The sequence below is a fragment of the Amphiprion ocellaris genome, chromosome 17 (assembly GCF_022539595.1).
Source record: "Amphiprion ocellaris isolate individual 3 ecotype Okinawa chromosome 17, ASM2253959v1, whole genome shotgun sequence".
Taxonomy (NCBI): domain Eukaryota; kingdom Metazoa; phylum Chordata; class Actinopteri; family Pomacentridae; genus Amphiprion; species Amphiprion ocellaris.
In genome coordinates, this window is record NC_072782.1 from 24534898 (window position 1) to 24548278 (window position 13381).

The window sequence follows — 13381 nt, forward strand, 5'->3', positions numbered from 1 at the left end:
CTCTAAATCCTTAACAGCAGCAATGCTGTGCAACATAGAGATAGATTCAATTCACTTCAGTTTTATTTATATAGTGCAAATTAAATAAAAATAAAAAATAGACAATATATGTCATCTCACAGCACTTAACATAGTAAAGTACAAATCTTATGAATTTATAAACAGAGCAGAGAACTCAACAATCCAAAGTTTCCTTTGGATTCCCTATGAGCAAACAATTAGTGATGGTGGGAAAGAACAAAAAAATGTCATCCAGTGTAGGATTAAAAGACATTGCCCAATCTGCAATGAATAGGCTGTTTGTGGTTAAGTTTATGTGAACTAATTTTACCCAGGATCCTAGCCTAATCTGTTACCTGTCAACATTTCTTAGATCTACTAATTTAATGAGAGATGTTCCACTAACATGCTTTTATACGTTAATTAGATTCTGATGTGCTGATAAAATGAGACCGTATTCATATCTCACATGTGAAAATGCAAACAGAAACTGTATAGAGACCTAGCAGCGACTGGACTAACTGTTTTTGATCTTTGCTTTCTACTTAACATGGAGGAGTGGACAAATATGAATAAACTTCTGAACTTTCTCATAACCACAGGACTATACAAGAAAATATAGAGAATTCTCTATGGACTATGAATAATATCCAGTAGGTGGCAGCAATACGCCAGTGATGCGTCTAGTATGCCTAATGCAATGAAGATCATGAAGATGAATGAGAAGGAGCGCAAAACAAACGAGAAGGGTATGTCTGCAGAGCCGGAGGCTGCACGGAGAGGGCTGCATACTTCCGGTCGCACATTTAGAGCATTTTTTTTTAAAGTTACCACAGTAGATGATCACTAAAGTACACAAGTTATGGTTTAGATGCAGAACTTACGGCTTTAAAGGATGATTTCACTCAAAATATACTTAGAATTTAAAAGTTTTTTTTTCAAAGAGTTTTCCCACTTTCATTTTGGCCCCAGTAAGTTTGTCAACAGAGGTGGAGGCTGTACTTTTAGGACCGCATCGAGTATTCCACACAAAGTACTACTTGATATCCTACCTAAGATTTTAAAGGTTTGATTCACTCAAATACCACTTATTACAATATCGTGACTGGGTTGCTAAGACTTGTGTTTAGCAACATGAAATTTACACGCCTTTACGCGTTGCGTTTCGAGACATGCTTTTATTCTGAAAGAGGCATGCACCGATACACGGAAGTGAAGTATTCTGTGAGTGCCAGGAAATTGTTGGTTATCGTTTGACGGTCTATGTTGACGAAGTTCTGAATACCTGTTCCATGAAGAAGCCTGGAATTAATTCCTTAATAATCTGTATTTGGACAAATTGTGAAATTATCAGGTTAAAAAATAATGGAATCATGTAAGTGTCTTTGTGGTGTCGAGATCTCAAATAGCCCAATCTGAAAGGTTGGAAAGAGGCAATACACACGGACAACTCTGGAGGCAGATATATATTTATTTCATATAATAACATTAAATAAAAATAAAAGTTAAATACACAGACACACAAAGGTAATTAGCTCTATGACTACCTGACATGCATAAATACAAATGTTTATAACGTTAAGCATGCACAAATAAAATGTTTTTAACGTTAAACATGCATAAATACAAATGTTTATAACGTTAAGCATGCACAAATAAAATGTTTTTAACGTTAAACATGCATAAATACAAATGTTTATAACGTTAAGCATGCACAAATAAAATGTTTTTAACGTTAAACATGCATAAATACAAATGTTTATAACGTTAAACTTACATAAATATAGATGTTTATAACGGTAAATAAAAAGTTATAAAACAAACAACCCTCTCTGTTGAAACAAACGGTCCCTGGAGCGTCCGGAAATGACGCAGCCCGCTCTGCTGTGTAGCTCCGAGCTGATTGGTGGAGGCCGCTGGAGAGCCGTCGTTTGAATATGTTATTGTAGTGCTGTGCATAGTGGATGCTGCTTACCGCTGTTCAGCCAGTTGCCATACCTACTATTTAACAAACCATTGAATTGGTGAGTAGTGTTCAACTCCACAGGTACGTCTGCAATAGTTACTAGGTTAGGAACCCCTTAAAAGGAGGGAATCAGCGTGTCGTAGTAAAAGAGCACCTAAAAGTTAACATGACTTCAAAGCAGTTAGCTAGGGAGCTATCGGTAGCTGCTACATCTAAGTGGCAGCTTCAGTTTAGAGATGTAATCTTGTCTAACATGACTTGTGCGTGGCTTGTACATGCGCTATATTAAGCAGACTTATCTGCGCAAACCGTGCATGCAAGCTTTTGGAACTATTGCCCTGGTCGAGCACTTTACCTCATGATCCGGTGTTGACTCAAACGCTGCTGAGGATTAACGATATCAAATGTTAACGTTGAACTGTTTACCCCATGGTACCTTTTATCGCCGCTAATCCCAATAGTTAAAAAAAAATTAGTGCAGCTTTGGAGTGAGCCTCTACAGGAAACACTGCTCTAACAACAGGGGGACACAAAGGCTGAGTGGCAGCAGTTGCATCTTCCAAGTTAATTTTGTGATCTTGCAAATGTTTAATTGTGCTCAAGAAATGAATGACACTTCCCTTTCAGATGTCTTACATTATGTTCAGAGTTAAGACTTACCCAGACACTGCCATTGTTGACCTATAAATAATTTATTGGTAAGAGTTAACTGTCACTACATCCTTCTCTAAGTCATTGATTCATCAAAAAAACCCAAGGCAGTGCCTATGCAAAAAATAAGTTTACTGAACCCGTAATCAGCCACATTAACAATCAAGAAATAAATGAAATACAGTCAAGGGTTGCCCATATAGTGATATAAACTTTTGTACCCACTGGAATTTAATGTTGGCCACAAAATCGGCTTGGATACATCAGAAATTCGAGGAAGTGATCAAGCAAACATACAGATACTTGAATTATAAATTAGATAGCAAAAAGAAATCAAAATTGCTCTTTAACCGTTGATCCGACAAAATCCAATGTATTAAAAACCGTAAACAAGCTACAGTCTTCCACGGTAACTAACCCGTAACCATTATTAATCTAGTACATTATTATGGTTATTCATCTTTACAGCAGATTGATATAAAAATATTTCTCATAGCTGATCTGCATTATGGAGTGACTTGTTCACTGTAGTTAACGTTAGTCAAGCTACAGAAAACAGCTGCTCAGCTTGAACAGATGTCCACAAATAATGTTGGAGCAAATTTATCAGTCTAGGAAATCTGTCAGTATTTACTGACACCTCTGAAAACTCAGAGCAGAGATTTTCTCACCCTTCATCACTTTAGTTTGAGTGTTGTTAGAAGCATGTAGTCAGAGTCCCACTGCTCCTGAATGTTAGCAGCTACAGCAGCTCCCAGCGGATGTTGATGTTAAGCCTCAGATAGCTAGTTAAATCGGACCAGCTGCCACACACCTTTTATACAGCTTTAAAAGTTAAACTGTAGGGAGGTGCGCTTGATTCATACAACTTGTAATCTGTACCCTTACAAGCAATGAACAAGCACAAGTCCATCTTGGATCATTCCATGTCAACTCAGCAAGATTGGGGGAGTCTTTTGCCTGACCTTCTCAGAATCTGTTGAAACATTGTAGGAATGATCTTTGGCATTTGAAGCTGACTTGTGCCCATTTTTAGTTGAAATTTCAACATTTTGATAATCTTTGACAGTGAAAATTGTCAATGAATCTCTCGCGAGTTGTAAATTGAACCAGATACCACTTTCAGATGCCCATATCTCAGATTGTCAGATGTTCAAAAATTTCTGGTGAATGGAGAAGACTGCTGCAAATACTGACAAACAAGCCTCAGTTTTGTGTTTAAGACCTCTCAGATTCAGAAATTATTCAAAGATTGCAAATAAAATGGATATCCAAAAGAACTTTAAAAAAATGTGTCTTAAATACATAAGATCTATTTTATCAACTTGCTTGTTTGTGTCAATATGTAGCTCTGTGATAGACTGTGACCTGTCCAGGGTGTCCCCTGCCTTCACCCTAAGTTAGCTGGGACAGACTCCAGCCCCTACAGCCCTAATGAGGATTAAGCAGTATAGATGATGGATGGATGGATGGTTTAATTTTCTCATAGACTTCTGTACAATCACACTTGTTTTTCCTGCTGACTGAAAGAAAGAAAGAATGCAGTTTTAATGCATGTGCGTAAAACAATAAATAGATGAAATATTTTAGCAATATGTTTAAGTGATATCAACATAGAACACGGCAAAATTTTATGAGACCATTGAGAACAAATTAAATGGAAAACGGTTTTCCAAAGTAAATTGCAATTAATTTGGTTATCCATCATAATATTCATTATTTGAGGACACTAGATGTGCCCCCATACACCAGCAGCCTCAGGGTAGGCCTGCCTTAGTACAATTCCAGCTTTATTGTCTATTTTACTCTAAATGGGACCATAATTGCACGATAAACACCATGCTGTGTTAAAGAATATTTGAAACTGGCGATTAAGGCCAGAAACTTATTATGAAAATGTTTATTGAGATAAATCAAGTAACAAGTAGGGTAATTTTCTCATAGATTTTGATTCAATTGGACCTGCTCAAATGGCAGTTAAATAAAATAGAACCTAATTGAAATCATAATTGGTTTCAGTGTTACCCAATGGAATTAAAACTACAAGGAAAGAGTTGACTCGTGAAACTTGTTGTTTTTGATTGTGAGCATGTAGTAATATTATCACTCTTTCACAGTTAGACGGCAATTACAGTATTTTTCCTTTGTGGTCGTGACCGCTGGTTTAGAGGCTATGCGTCGAAAGGGCAAAACTCCTCAACATCGCCCCCCACTGCCAGCCCCAGGAACGTCCACTTCAACACGCTTGTCCCCGAGGCGAAGTGGAGTTTCAAGAGTTTCAGGTGAGAGTTAGTGAAGTAGCAGGGCTGACATTTACACCATGATCTCATTTCTTAAACACTCAGTCCCGAACTGAAAATACCCCAGGAGCTACAGATTAAGAGGTATTGTGGAGTTCTCTTACAGTCACTGTATGCTCACATTCAATGTTTGTCCAAAACATGCTGTGTATCTTTGCGTTTGCCTATTACCTGCCTCATTATTGGTATTATATGCATGTTGTTTATTAAATTATTGATATTGAATTGCATTAAAAAATTCTGTGATAATATCACTCAGCCCCATCGCATATTAAGTTATTAAGTTTTCCGTACACAACAGCATTGATTTATGGGAGTTACAAAACTTTTCAAAATAGTGTTTTTTTCTTTTACAGTGAAATATATTTTGATTGTAGTATCAAAGGTTCACCCTTCCACAAATCTCACCTTAAATACTTAATATTTATATTAATATTTCAATGGTATTGGATGGTGAGATATGTAGTTACCACAAACACTCTATCAACTTTTTTTAGGGAAGCCTCCTGTTTCTCCCAAGAAGAGACGATTTAGACCAGGAACCAAGGCCTTACAGGAGATCCGCAAGTATCAGAAGAGCACTGATCTTCTGCTGAGGAAGGGACCATTCTCTCGCTTGGTAGGTCGGTCGGTCGGTCTGTCTGTCTGTCTGTCTGTCTGTCTGTCTGTCTGTCTGTCTGTCTGTCTGTCTGTCTGTCTGTCTGTCTGTCTGTCTGTCTGTCTGTCTGTCTGTCTGTCTAGGCCAAAGTTTGTAACATTTTATGGTTGGGGGCTTACTTGCAGCCATAGGAGTTATGTTGGCCATAAACAAGGTATGTCATATGGACCTGTATTCAACCATGTCAATACAAAAATCTGATGATATCTGTTGCTCTTTTATTTAAGATTACTCTTGGGGGCCATTTGTTGTGAAAGGGCAACAGAGAGAGACAAGAACTGTGGGAAAGAATTGAGGAATTACGTGCTGCAGATGTTCCAGGCAGCTAGGAATTGACTGGGGACTGACTGCTCGCAGCGTATGTGCCCATGTGGTATATGCCATACGTATTCAGCTGTCGGGTTGCCACGGCCACTTGTTTTTCTATGCTATCGGAAGTATGGTAGATGCTATTGGTACTGGAGATACAGGACAATCACAGCATTTGGATTGCTGGCCGTAAGTGCCGCTGCAGCAACAGGTCTGCTGTGTTGTGCTATGTTAGTAACAGTTTGTCTCCTGCAGTTCTATCTGCTATTCTTTTCTCTTTTGTTAATCTTTTATATTCTGTCGCTTTTATTATCCACGAAGGCTCATGTCTTAAAACATGACTAATTATTGTTTTCCAGACTCTCTTTCAGGGTAATCTGTGGCTGCCTACTAACGTAGCCCTGAGTCGTTTGCACGACCTTATCCACTGTGAACGTAGCGATTTGTTGAGATGACTGTTTCTTGATCAGTTTTTCAGGTTGTGTCTCTGCTAGAGAGAGGTGTCTGTCAGTTAGATCAGAGTATTAAAGTTAATCTGACATTAGAAACATGTTAAGATGCTCTAGCTAGCGTTGGCTGCAGGTTAAGAGGCACAGCTATCCTCTTAGCAATAGCTGTAGCACTGTAAGCGCAAGAGGTTCCAGCTGCAACGCTTGTTAACACCTACGAGTGAATTAATGGGGTCTTTGTGTGTGACATTTGAAATGCTTGTCGAAGACAGCAGTGTTTATTACACCTTCAGGAGTGGCGCCTGACCCTCCAAACTGCTCTGTAAATGGGCTCCAATGTGCTCTATTTCTCTCACTCTCTGTGTAAACAATAGTTGTAATTAGCTGCTACTAATGACATATTAGAGCCAATCAGATATCGCTGTGGGCGGGACATTGCATGAGACCACAGAGTGAGTGCAGAGAGAGACAGAGAGAGAGAGAAGCTGTTGCATAAGAGCCAAAGGAGCGCATTTCTTTATTTAACAATAAGTGGCAATTAAAAATAACAATACCATTAATCTAAAAATGCTAGATATCGGCATCAGTAATTGGCTGAGCCGATAATCGGTCAGTCCCTAATTGTATGTTGATTGGTGATTCTAAATTGACTATGTTTAAGTGTGCATGGTTGTCTGTCTCTTTGTGTTATCCTGGGCAGTTAGCCTGGGCCTTAGTGCAGAGTGGGCCCTGTCATTTGCCCTGTGTCAGCTGGGATGGGCTCCAGCCTCCCTGCAACCCACCACAGGATGTAGTGGCAATAGAAAATGGATGAATGGATGGACAGAGAGACAGGAGAGAAGGCACTTGCAAATGTAAATTGAGTTCAAATAAAGCTCTAATGAAAAATAAGACTAATGCAGAACATGATTCAGCTCAGTACCATGTACTGTAAAGGCCTGATTTCTTAGTTAACTTGTATTACACTGATCCTGCTAATTTCAGTAGGGCAAAAATGTATTAGGGTTTATACGCAGCTTAAGAATGCAGCAAAAGCTTGGAAAAGTATTTTATGTAGTTTCTACTACTATATTTTTTCCGTGTGTGTCACAGTGTGAGTGAAACATTGGCTGATATTAAACATTTTGGTTCCCTCTCTTCATTCAGGTTCGTGAGGTATGTCAAAGTATTTCCAGAGAGACTCTCCGATGGCAGGTCTACGCTCTTATGGCCCTGCAGGAGGTAAGAAGCTACTTTTGTCATCAAGCTTACAGGCTGTTATCCTTAGCACTACAAATAATTCAGTAGACAATTGTAATTAGTGTGGCAGTGCATAAGCATTGCAGCTCACTCATTACTATTCCTCTGACTTACTCTTGTAGATTCTTCTGGTATGATACAACATAACTCGTCCTGCAGCTTTGAGAAAACCATCCAAAGTATATATCAGAATGTGTGGCTCACTCGGAAATGATCTGTTATGACTTTTGGTAGTTATTCGTCATACGGTTTTTATGAAATACGTAAAAGACTATGGTTAAAAATCCTCATTGACCTGAATGGGAGGTTGCCTGGACACCTGCCAATGCCTAGCCATCTTTATAACTGTAGCTGTGGCATATTTTACAGTAGAAACTATTGTCAAAGTTTAAACAGGTTACAAGGTTTTGAATGTTATTCGTCTAAATCTGTGTTTTTGAACCTTTTTCGGTTTCTACACAGTGACAGGTCAATTTCAATGATTTTTTTTTGTAAAGTTCAATATTTTCTATCAGTTAGGCGGGTGATATCACACATGACCAGTATCTATGAACTACAGAGTGTTTAGTGGCTCCATATCTGTTGGGTTAAATTTCTAAATAAGAGTCTCTCCCAGGTAACAGTGCTTTAAGCATCTATAGCAGCTGCATGTTGTTTTATTTAGTTTTTCTTTAAAAAGGAACGAGACTGGAAAGGCTAAGAGAAGGAAGTTTACATATGTGAGCTTTCAAAGTTAGGCCCTAATTAGCTAAAAGGAAAAAGAAGTGCCTCAAAAATTCAAAATTTTGCAGAGGACTTGGGTCACACGGTAAAGCAGTCTTACTATAGTATATAGAATAGAATAATACTTTACTGATCCTTTACAGGAAATTACTTAGTTACAGTAGCATGTTAAGACAACCCACAAACCCGACAGAACACTAATCGTCATCAGTATGACCATATACATAGTATATAAGTTAGAAAAAACCCTAAAAGTTAAAACATATGCACAGCATATAAATCCTAAGTTAAAATATTAATGTGAATTGATTGCAGCTGGTAGGAAGGACTTCCTGCTGCGCTCAGACCTGCACTGAGGGGGGATGAGTTTGTAGCTCAAGATGCTGTAGAATGTGTCTGTAGAGCTGGAGGCTGGACTCTCAGGACCGAGAGGACCATACTTCTAGAGCTGCACGTTTAGAGCCTTTCTGTCTCAACAGCGCCCCCTATGAATGATCACTAAAGTGCACAACTCAGGGTTTTAAAGGGTGATTTCACTCAAAATATACCTATAATTTTAAAGGTTTATTCCCCGCAAAATACTGCTTATTACAATAATAATAATAACTTGGTTGCTAAGATTTGCATTTGGACAAATTGTGTACTTGGCATACTTATGTCATTATCAGGTAAATAATAATGGAATCATCTGTTATGGCCTCTTTGGTCTCTAAATCTCAGCCAGGATGGTTTGAAAGGTTGGAAAGAGGCAAAATATAATGATAACTTTGGAGGCAGATATATGTATTTAATGCAATAATAAATCAATAAAAGCAACAACAGTCCTCCTCCACACACACACAAAAGTCAATTAGTCATGTGACTCCCACCGATGAATCTCTGATCTCACTTCCTCCTGAGAGAGATTCACAGTGATAGACATTAACATGTGTGGGTAAACATAGCATTGATATATCTGATAAACTGTACAAAATCTATCTCATTTTTAACACTTTTAAAAAAGTTGAGCAACTGTAGTTTTGGCAGCATGTGGTTCATCTGTTCAGTATGGGTCAGGATCTCTCTTGTTCAGTTGTTATGTGCACCTTAAAAAACAGAGAGGACAGTTGGTTAAATTGTACCTTTATTATATCCTTGTGCAAACATCACTAAACCTACATTAGACCTCATCCTAGAAGTCGACCAAGGACATGCTGAATGTTTGAAAATTACAAAACAATGCCATAATTAAAAGACTAATTATGAAAACATGTACTGTGGAGGAAAATCTAGTTTTACTGTTGAACCTCTTCCACAGCAGGCATTTGGACTGGTCACAGGTGGAATAAGTGATGAATGAGGTCCATAAAGGTTCTTAGTAAACGATGACAGAGAACCAGCAGCACAACAGCAGCAGCTCTACTAAGAGGAATCCAGCATTAATACACCTCTGCGTTTTCTACTGTGACACATTCAAATGCCTGCAACATTATTAACATCATTAAAAGTGTAAAACAATAAATATTAAACATTCACACTGGAGGTTATTGCTGCTTAGCCTAGTGACAGACAGAGATCACGCTTCTATCGTCTGATGAAGTATTAACTAATATGCTGGCTGTACGAAACAGAGAAAAAGTCAGTCATGTACACTTTCTGTAATTTTGCTAGCACTTGTGAACCAGAATTATGCATTAGATTTTTTACAGTATTCTCAGAACATTTCTGACTACTTGTATTGTTCCAGTATAGACATGTCACTGAAGTGACAAACAACATTTACATACCATGTAAAGTGGTCCAGGACCAGGTGCATGGGCAGATCCAGGTCCAGGTTCTGGTTCTGGCCGTGGTCTGGGTCGTCCACGTCCTCTTCTTCCAACATGACCTCTTGCTCCTCTGACATCCATCCTGAACAGCTAATTCTGCTTCCCAGCAGGTTTTATAGTGTGCAGTTCATTGGTAAAAGTGTTTTCAGTTTTGACCTGTTGTGTCTTAATTGTGACAGCAGTGGTGGAACAGTGTCCCAATTCTGCTTCCTAGTGTTCACTTTTTGAAAAATGTGTGCTATGAGTGAAAATGTGTTCAAATGAGCAAAAAACGTGTTCAGTCTTTTGCAAAAAGAGTGCAAGAGTTTGGAAACTGTGTGCAAACCATGAATAGTGTCCAAAATTTTGACAGCAGAGTCCTGTTTTTGAGAAATGTGTGCAGCCGGTTGGTGGCTGTGTGCAGTGAATGGAATTTAGTGTCTTATCAATTGAAAAAAAACTGTAAACTGTACCTGTTGTTCTACCTTATTGTCCTTCCAGGCAGCAGAGGCCTTTCTCGTCATGATATTTGCAGATGCTAACCTATGTGCCATCCATGCCAAGAGGGTCACCTTGTTTCCCCGTGATATTCAGCTGGCTAGGAGGATCCGGGGGGTGGATAAACTGTAAAAAAAAAAAAAAAAAAAGAAAAGAAAAGAAAGAAAGGCAATATAGTCTGAAGCAACTGAAGTAAACCTGTTATGGTGATAACTGTTAATATTTTTTCTATTGCATTTACATTATGTATTATTTTAATCTGGACAAAATGTGTTCTTATAAAGTATACAAAATATCTATATGTATTTTTGTGTGTTTGAATGTTAACATGCCTACTCAATGTTCAATAAATAAAGAGCAGGCACTGCTGTTGTCACTTATTTGCCTTATGGAACTAGTGGTCTACGTCTTCATAAGCATGTCCATCAGATTGGCATCACATAGAAAGATGATTTTCTGTGTAGGGGCAGCAGACGAAGACGTGTGTGTGTGTGTGTGTGTGCGTGCGTGCGTGCGTGCGTGCGTGCGTGCGCCAGCGCGCGCATGCGTGTGCCATAGTTTAAATCCATATGTGTCCAATACAAAGGATCCGTCCATTTCTCGCATTGCGTTGCATGCTGGCTGCTTCCATAGGTGCGTCTCTCCCTCAACCAGGAAAACAAACATTTCTGTAAGATTAAAAATAGCACAAAAACATGACTTTCTATTGTGTTACATCCATATCCTGCTGTGTTCAATCTGATATTTCATGTCCCAACAGTTGGAATGAAAGAACCTTGTAGATCTTTTTCTCACTGTTGGTCTTTTCCTTCCACCTGTACTGTTTTATTGTGTTACCCATACATACATCAATTTGGTATGATAGACCTCTCAAAGTGGCAGCTTAATGTATTTTATGCAAGTCGCAGGTTTTTGGAGACTGTCCCTGTAGAGCAAAAGGGCGAGGCATTTACCAGCCTATTCCTTTAATAAAATTACAAGATGCTCATACTTAAATACTTCCCTCATCTGATACTTGATCATTTTATTGTCTGCATTCCAGATGAAAATTCTGTACTTTTTACTGTACTGTAGTATTCGGACTTGCTTCATTCTGTTAATTACACTCTTACTTTTTAAACTCCTACTCCTCAAAATGATCGAATAAGAAGAAAAGATGTAAACATCAACCAATTGTACTTTGTTGTCGTTTTGATGTTTTTTGGTCCCTTTTTGTGTGTTTTGCATCTCTGCAGTCGTTTTGTGTCTTTTTAAGTGACACTGTGCTGATGAAGATAAACTCTTGAGTGCTACTGTCATTTCCAGAAACTGCAACCTGTTGAGTGTGTTCGTGTTTTGAGATAGGAGACAAACTACTTCCCTCGAATTAAGCTGTTTATTTTCTAATATCACTGTCTTAAATGAATCTTGTACAAGGAGCTTTTCTGTTTGGGACAGCCTCCCAGAAAAGGATAAAGTTTTATATGAACAGAACATTTTATACAGTGGTAAAATGTGATTGGTTACAGGACACAAACATATAATTCAAATATTGAAATGTGATTGGCTAAAGGTGGGGATAAACCATGGTTTAGACTTATTTCTCCCATCACTTGGTGCACAGATACAGTCCTGGTCGAAATTATTGGCACCCTTGGAATTTTTCCAGAAAATACGCCCTTTCTCACACATCAAGGAAATAAACACATGTATACCAAAAACATTTGTAATTGCAACAATTTCTGGGAGAAAGGGTGTATTTTCTGGAAAAATTCCAAGGGTGCCAATAATTTCGACCAGGACTGTATGTCCATATCTCTTGACACCTGATTCATCCAATTTCCAAGAACCGCACCCTGCAAAAAGAACCCTCCTAGAAACCTCTTCCTGCTCTCTACCTGTCAGTCTATTCCTTTGTTAGCTGTGATGTGATGCAGTTACTGGTAGTATCTTATAAAGAGGGTGCAGGTATCTCATAGGGAGGATTATTATGGTTTCCACCCTTAAACAACCTTCAGTTAGCAGTTTCAATGCAATTAGTTGTCACCTTATAAGAAAATAGGAATATACTGTGAAGCAACGCAAATCTCTATTGTTTTTGGTGTGTGTATGTGTGAAAACTTTCCAGCTTGACCTGTCCCTGGTTGTGTCCCTCATGTATTCAGTCCTTCAGAGCCTGAGACTGATGCTGTCCCTCTATTCAGGTCAACATAACTCATACATTAATTACACGATGAATGATATTAGTGTCAGTTATACTACTTATATATATGGTATCAATTTCAGTATTCAACTAGCAGTGTCTTTAAAAAAATAAATCCTAACAAACCAAACATAAGAGTTTTATTGTGAGAAATACTACAGCACACAGGATAAAATATGACACCTTCACTCGTTGTGGCCATGGACCTGTGCCCTGAAGAGTTGTTCAGCTGTCCATCCATGCATGCAGGACTTGTACATGTAATGGAGCATTTTGTAGTGAGGTACTGTTACTTTTTACGTACCTAACAGATCGTAATACCTCTTTCAGAACCCTAAACATTACAATCCACCAGCAGTAGTACGAGGGACAAAATAACTACAGAAAAAATACTGTTTATCACCATGATATTCTTCTGTCACATCATAGCAGCGAAGAAGTACATGAAGACATATTAGCTGTGGAGGTAGAACACAAATAGGGGTCAGATTTTCAGTTTTAGTGATCACACATGCTCATTGGCTGGAGCTTCAGCACTGTGGACCTGTGCAGGATCAGGACCATGGAGAGCATCACTCCTCCAAAGCAGGATGACATGATCACTGCCCTCTATTTCACA

General features: G+C 38.6%; 1 protein-coding gene across 4 annotated transcripts; it reads left to right on the forward strand.

The window, feature by feature from the left end:
- Window positions 1-1878: 1878 nt before the first annotated feature.
- On the forward strand, window positions 1879-10944 carry LOC111579161 (uncharacterized). Of its 4 annotated transcripts, none has more exons than XM_023286319.3 (5): window positions 1879-2024; window positions 4735-4899; window positions 5415-5536; window positions 7480-7554; window positions 10584-10944. In XM_023286319.3, the coding sequence occupies exons 2-5, from the start codon at window positions 4791-4793 to the stop codon at window positions 10710-10712; spliced, it is 435 nt and encodes a 144-aa protein (XP_023142087.1). In that variant the 5' UTR covers window positions 1879-2024; window positions 4735-4790; the 3' UTR covers window positions 10713-10944. The 4 variants fall into 4 exon arrangements, with proteins under 4 accessions (XP_023142087.1, XP_023142091.1, XP_023142088.1 ...); XM_023286323.3 differs by having other exon boundaries at window positions 1883-2024; window positions 4786-4899; XM_023286320.3 differs by having other exon boundaries at window positions 1932-2047.
- Window positions 10945-13381: the final 2437 nt, after the last annotated feature.